Source organism: Sus scrofa, chromosome 6 (assembly GCF_054392235.1).
Source record: "Sus scrofa isolate SSC_HxYL_T2T_F1_AM1 chromosome 6, Sscrofa_HxYL_maternal_Yorkshire_Landrace_v2.0, whole genome shotgun sequence".
Taxonomy (NCBI): domain Eukaryota; kingdom Metazoa; phylum Chordata; class Mammalia; order Artiodactyla; family Suidae; genus Sus; species Sus scrofa.
The window spans coordinates 63,689,749-63,696,611 of NC_139388.1; the positions used below are offsets into that span (position 1 = coordinate 63,689,749).

General features: G+C 57.2%; 1 protein-coding gene across 2 annotated transcripts; it reads right to left on the reverse strand.

The window, feature by feature from the left end:
- Positions 1-4,781: 4,781 nt before the first annotated feature.
- Positions 4,782-6,741, reverse strand: TMEM86B (transmembrane protein 86B). 2 transcript variants are annotated; one of them, XM_084958266.1, is made up of 3 exons: positions 6,657-6,741; positions 6,174-6,339; positions 4,782-5,583 (listed from the first exon to the last, which is right to left on the reverse strand). In XM_084958266.1, the coding sequence occupies exons 1-3, from the start codon at positions 6,705-6,707 to the stop codon at positions 5,201-5,203; spliced, it is 600 nt and encodes a 199-aa protein (XP_084814392.1). In that variant the 5' UTR covers positions 6,708-6,741; the 3' UTR covers positions 4,782-5,200. The 2 variants fall into 2 exon arrangements, with proteins under 2 accessions (XP_084814392.1, NP_001230205.1); NM_001243276.1 differs by having other exon boundaries at positions 6,174-6,420; positions 6,657-6,735.
- Positions 6,742-6,863: the final 122 nt, after the last annotated feature.

Sequence of the window (6,863 nt, forward strand, 5' to 3'; positions counted from 1 at the left end):
CCAAAATACCTCTTCATCCCTCATTTTCTGTTGCTGCCAAAAGTACACAGGTGACTTAAAGTACAACTCCTGTGAGCCCTTGCAGTCTTGATGTCATGGCAGCTTATGAAGTCATGGCTCCATGGCCTGATGGGATTTGAAGTCCACTCACCTCTCACAGTCCCCATGGCTGACCTAAGTTACTACAGGGCCCTTTACAGGAAAGGTTTGTCAGCCCGTGATCTAGTTACTTTCATCTGCAGGTCTACGTCCACAGCAAAATGGAGCAAGAGGCACAGAGATTTCCCACACGCCCACTGCCCCAACTCATGCACAGCCTCGCCCGTTGTCAACACTGCTCACCAAAGTGATACTTCTGTCACCACTGAGGAACACAGAATAATCACCCCAAGTCTATGTTCCACCACTTTTCCCTGCTGAGTAATATTCTATTTACTGATAGGCCACAATTTGCTTCCCCATTCCTCAGCTGACGGACACTTGGATTTCTCTCTTTGGGCTGTTATTAAGAATGGTGCTTGAGGACTTCCCATCACGGCACAGTGGTTAACGAATCCGACTAGGAACCATGAGGTTGCGGGTTCAATTCCTGGCCTTGCTCAGTGGGTTAAGGATCCAGTGTTGCTCTGAGCTGTGGTGTAGGTCGCAGACGCAGCTCGGATCCCGTGTTGCTATGGCTCTGGTGTAAGCCGGCACCTACAGCTCTGATAAAACCCCTAGCCTGGGAACCTCCACATGCCTCAAGAGTGGCCTTAGAAAAAGTCAAAAAAAAAAAAAAAAAAAAAAAAGAGGAGGAGTTCCTGTCGTGGTGCAGTGGTTATCGAATCCGACTAGGAACCATGGGTTGCAGGTTCAATCCCTGGCCTTGCTCAGTGGGTTAAGGATCCAGTGTTGCCGTGAGCTGTGGTGTAGGTTGCAGACCTGGCTCAGATACCGTGTTGCTGTGGCTCTGGCGTAGGCCGGCGGCTACAGCTCCGATTAGACCCCTAGCCTGGGAACCTCCATGTGCCGCGGGAGCAGCCCTAGAAAAGGCAAAAAGACAAAAAAAAAAAAAAAAAAAAAAAGAATGGTGCTTGATGTTCACATTGCATGTTTGTGGCTCTGGCGGGTGTTCCTACAGGAGGGGCCAAGCTCTTTTCAGACTCCGGGGCTATCCTCTCCATAGCCGGATCCACTTGCCAACCCGGTCCCCACCTCCACCACCAGCTCATGACCCCCTTCACTCTCCCCAGGAGTGTCTCACAATTTCTGCTGCTCTGTGGCCCTCAGTCCCTGTGCTCCAGGCTTTCCTCTCCTTGTGTGGCTCAAGAACTAAAGCCGTGTTTGCTCACTGGGGAGCAATTCCCTGCAGGTGTTTACCCAACACCTGCGGCTTCCTCCAGGCGGGACCCCAGGCTCAACCGGCACCAGGGACTCCAAAGTCACCCAGCCTTTTCTGGTCCTGGCCAAGCTTGTGCTGCAGCGAGGAGACAGACCGGGAAGGTGACCACAGTGTGACACAAATGTGCTAAAACCGTGAGGGCACCGAGGAAGCATCTGTCCCTTTGGAGGAGGTGACAGCAGGGCTGTGTGCTAAGAAAGCGGGATGTGGTCAAGTCAAGAACTGCTCTGGGAAGTCATTCTAGGCCGAGGACATGGGTCTGGAGCGAGTGACCTTGGACGAGGGGTCAGGTCGCCCAGCTCCAGCCTGGTCTCGGCTTCTGTTCAGCCTGCGGGGTTGGTGAGCCCGGAGTCTGGGGAGAGGAAAGCTTCCTGGACAGGGCGTGGAAGGGGTATCCTATCCCCACGCCTTGTCCTGTGCATCTCTTCCATCTGGCTGTTCCCGCATTACATCCTTGGAAACTGGGCTCTGGCAAGGAAAACATTTCTCTGAGTTCTGTGAGCTGCCTGAGCAAATGAATCTCGGCCGAGGAGGCGGTCTTGGGAAACTGATTTTCAGCCAGTCCATCAGCACAAGTAAAAACTGGGCTCGTGAGTGGCGTCCCAAGTGGCGGGGGTCGGGGTGGGGGAAGGGGGCACTTTGGTAGGACAGAGTCCTTAACCCGTGGGACAGTGTCGGGGCTGAGCGGACTTGTAGGATGCCCAGCTGGTGTCGGGGATTTGGGGGGTGTGGGGAGCAAGCTCCACACTGGGACTGAGTGCAGGGTCATGGTTATCTTCATAGTTCTCATCGAGAAACACTGAGAACATGACAAAGGATGGATAACACCAATGCTTACGGTGAATTGTGCTGGTGGCTGCCTTGGGCTGGAGGGGATGGGTGACCGGGGAGGGCATAGCTAAAAGGCACGTGGTCTCTCTGGGGGGTGATGAAAGGCTCGGAGATGGATTATGGTGAGAGCTGCACCCCTCTGTGAATACCCTAAAGCCACAGCCATGTACACTTTAAAAGGGCAGTGGGTGGTGCATGAAGAGAATCGCAGTAGAGCTGCAATCCTGAAGCCTCTTCCAGGAAGTGGGCACACGAGCCTTCAGAGAAAGGTCACTGCACAGTGATGAAGACAACACGGAATCACAGACTCTGAAGTCGCCGAGAGACTCGATCTCAGGTTTTCCTACCACACAAGAAAGAAACGGTCATCCTGTGACACGACAGAGGGTGGTGACCCCATGGCGACAAATCGATGTACCAGATGGACAGCAGGGCCCCTTAAACTTACGCACATCAGTACATCAACACGTCAATCATATCTCAGTCTAAAACACATGGAGTTCCCGTCACAGTGCAGCGGTTAATGAATCCGACTAGGAACCATGAGGTTGCGGGTTCGGTCCCTGCCCTTGCTCAGTGGGTTAACGATCTGGCATTGCCGTGAGCTGTGGTGTAGGTTGCAGATGCGGCTCGGATCCTGCGTTGCTGTGGCTTTGGCGTAGGCCGGTGGCTACAGCTCCGATTCAACCCCTAGCCTCGGAACCTCCATATGCCACGGGAGCGGCCCAAGAAATAGCAAAAAAGACCAAAAATAAATAAATAAATAAATAAAATAAATAAAATAAAAACACAGAACATGGGGTTCAGACAGGTATAAGCTGGAAATACCATTCCTGGAGCTCTCTGGTGGCCTAGCGGTTAAGAATCCGGCGTTCACTGCTGTGGCACAGTTTGATCCCCGGCCCAGGAACTTGAGCATGCCATGGGTGTGGCCAAAAAGAAAAAAAATTTAAAATAAATACCACAGTTCTCCTTGTGGCTCAGTGGGTTAAGGACCCGACTTGTATCCATGAGGACGTAGGTTCAGTCCCTGGCCTCGCTCAAGGGGTTGCGTTGCCACAAGCTGTGGTGTAGGTTGCAGATGTGGCTTGGATCCCAAGTTGCTATGACTAGGCGTAGGCCAGCAGCTGTGGCTACAATTTGACCCCTAGCCTAGGAACTTCCAGATGCGGCCCTTAAAGAAAAGAAATGAAAAAATACCACTCCTTAGCACTCTTCCCTAGAGTGGGAGGTTGTTTCGGGGGTCCTTGAGGAGGGAGAGGGTGTTTGCTTTATTTAACCCCACCTCCCTTTGTGTGTCTTGAGTCCCCCATCCTTTACAGATGACAGAGGATGGGCAGCATAGGGTGTGGTCATGTTCCCCAAGTGGGTGTGGGGCTGAAGGAAGGAAGGCCTACATGACACCTGAGGTTGTGAAGAGCAGGGCGCCCCACCCAGAACACCTGCATCATCTGGCCTGAGGCCTTCCTCTATGGTGACTGGGGATCCTGGTCTGAAGGTGGAGCAGGGGCTAAAAAATAAGGATGGGCTCTGGGGATCCCAAAAGTACATCATGGATGTAGAAGTCTCCTCTCTGCTCTGAGTCCCCAAAAGCACATCAAAGATGTACACATCTCCCCTGTGCTATAAGAGTCCCTAAAAAACACCATCAAGGATGTACGAGTGCCCTCTCTGCCTAAGAGTCCGTTAAAACACATTGTGGATGTAGAGACTAAGCAGGACTTAAAGAGCAGCTGACTGCTTCCGGTCCTCATGTGCAGAATCTCAAGCCCAGAGGGGCAGTGGGCTGCCACGGTCACAGCCAGAACAAGGGCCACACCTGGGTTCTTCCCTAGTATTGTTCTCCTCTGTGTTGCTACCTAGCCCTTCCTCCAGGCGCTGTCTTGTTTCCTCGCCTCCTCAACCCTCTTCTGATGGTGCATGTGACTGCAACAGGCTAAAAAGGTGCCCCGGAGTCCTGACCCCAGTAGCTATGGATGGGACCTTGTTTAGGAATAGGTCTTTGGAGATGTTATTAAGGATCCAGGATATAGAGCGGGCCCTAGAACCAACAGCTGGTGTCCTCAGGAGGGGACAGACAGAGGGAGAATGCCACGGGAAGGTGGCTGGGGCCACCAGGAGCTGGAAGGGGCAGGAAGGCCTCCCCTAGAACCTTGGAGGGAGGGTAGCTCTAGCAATACCTTGACGGTGGACGTCTGGCTCCAGAACCATGGGAGACTACATTTCTGTAGTTTTAAGTCACTCTATTTGTGGCCGTGTGCAATAACCGCGGCCATAGGAAACTAACACACTGATCAGAATCCTCCTGGCCTCAGACCTGCAAACTCTTCTGTGCCATGGGTGTTAGTGAATCCCCACCGCCACCCAAGGGTGCTGGGGGTGGGGTGGGGGTCATCCCACGTCCCCTCAGCCCTGGGCTCCAGGACTGGTCCACAGGGAGTCTGCCGTGGGTCTAGTTAACAACACTGCGTGGTACACATACACGTGTTCCGAGCCTGGCCGTCACGGCAAGTGTTCGACGCACAGCCCCGTGGATGTACTTAATGTCACTCAACTGCACACTCCAAAGTGCTGAAAATGGTACATTTTGGGGGAAAAGGACCATTTGCTGTTCCTGGGATCACCTCCTCCTCCCACAACCCTCCCCAAATAACAGAGATGTTGACGTTCCGACGCCCACGTTACTGAGGCAACAGAAAAAGAGATCAGGGCCAGAGAGCAGGCGCAGGCCTGGCCGCAGCCCCCTGGGGCCACAGGGGGCCCACCGTGGGCCTGGAATCCAGACTCAAAACCAAGGGGAGGTGGTGGGAAGGCGGGGGATTCCCATTTCCGCAAACGGTTCTGTCTCCGCATGGACTGGCCCCGGCAGAGAGTCGTCTGGGGGCCTGACTTTCGCCCTCGACAGTGCTTCTCCGGCCTTGCTGCTCAGGGGGTCCCAGGGCCTTGCAGGAGGAGAGGGGGCAAACACCTGCCCGCCTCAGCGCCCTGTCAGTTGGGCTTGAGCTTGGGGCTCTGGGAGACCGACAGGGAGATGAGGACCTGGGCGGAATAATACGTGGTCATGACCACCAGGCGGGCGTGGGGCAGGGGCTGGGCAAAGGCGTTCCAGGCCAGCGTGGTATCCGAAAGCGTGAAGAGCAGCGCGCCCCAGCCGGTGCTCCCGCCCCTGGCCAGGCCACGCCACAGCATGGTGGCCAGGGCCAAGGAGTAAGCCGTCAGGGCCAGGACCAGGTCGGGCGGGAGGTGCCAAAGCAGGAGGCCGTAGTACGGGAGAGCGGCCAGGATGACCAGGAGCAGGAGGCCGGGCTGCAGGGGCGTCAGGCCAAAGGCCCAGAGGTAGAGCAGGTGGGCCGCGGCGAAGGCGGCCACGCCTGGAGGAGACAGGGGTGGGAGGGCCGGGTGAGCCTTCTGCTTCCCTGCCTCGCCTCGCCAAGCAGCCCTCGGGGCCGAGCCCCCGGCCCCCACCCCGGCCCCGGCCATACTACCCGTCTCCTGCATTACAACGCAGGCCTCCTTGTGGTCCCTTCTTCCTGTGGTGGGTGTCAGCGTGGCCTTAAAAAGCCCCCTGACTCTCACCCTTACTCCGTTTGGCCCCTAGTGGGCTCTACGCACCAGGCACACTCCCGCCCCAGGGCCTCTGCTCGTGTGGGTCCCCTGCCTGGAAGGGCCTTTCCTGGAAGGGCACATGGCCGTTCCTGCACCCCTTCCAGACGTTACCTTCTCGGCGAGGCTGTCCTCGACTCGTGTCCTCAAGACTGCGACCCCTGACACTCTGCCCGTGCCCTCAACGGGAGGAGAGCTCCGTGGGGTGGAGGGCTGGCAAGTCTCCCTCACTGCCGCCTCCCAGCGCCCTTTCACGCCTACTGGCTCCTGCCCCTGGCAGGCCCTCTTCTGGGGGTTGCCCCCCACACCCACCCCTGTCCAGGCTCCGAAAGGGACAATGCAACAGGGCCCCTCTCACCATGGAGAAAGGCCTCGGGCCAGACGAGGCAGGCGTCCCCCACGGCTGAGCACAGGAGGGCCCCCTGCAGCCGCGCGCTGTAGCCCCCGCCGGCGTCCACGGCCCGCAGGAATACCACCAGGGAGAGGACGGGCAGGCACTTGACCAGGGCGCCGACCCAGGACGGCTGGTCGTCGGGGATCCAGAGGAGGAAGTAGACGGCGCAGGTGAAGAAGAAGGGGCTCAGCCACTTGCCCACGTGCAGCTGCTTCAGGGGACCAGGGGGCTGCTGAGCCCTAGAAACCAGCCCTGCCCCCAGCCCGAGACCAGGCTTCAGAACCACCTGGCCTCGCGCCCAGTGAGCTCCCCGCCCTTGGGGGTCAAGATTGTCACCCCACGCCCACCCAGGGACCCGAGCCACACTGCCCAGGGACCAGGATGTCCAGCCCCACAGAGCCCAGCCCCAGCCCTGCCACCCCCCTACCCCTACGCGGCGGCTCTCACTTGAGCTGAAAAGCGAGGTTTTCGGGGCAGGCCCTCTTTCCCGGGGTCCATGTCAGCCTGTGACCCCTGAGAACGGCCTGCAAGTGGGTACGGGTAGCTTGGGGGTGGAGGAGATGGTGTGTGGTTACTCGTTAACCCGAGGAGCGTCCTGTGGACTCTGGGACTGATAACAGGGCCCAGGGAGATGCTGCTCCTGCCCTGGGGACG

Coding starts and splice junctions, on each gene's coding strand:
- TMEM86B (NM_001243276.1), bottom strand. CDS start 6,707: ATGGACCCCGGGAAAGAGGGCCTGCCCCGAAAACCTCGCTTTTCAGCT. Junction 6,421..6,656: donor AACCTCGCTTTTCAGCTCAA/GTGAGAGCCGCC, acceptor GGTCCCCTGAAG/CAGCTGCACGTGGGCAAGTG. Junction 5,584..6,173: donor GCCCGAGGCCTTTCTCCATG/GTGAGAGGGGCC, acceptor TGTCTCCTCCAG/GCGTGGCCGCCTTCGCCGCG.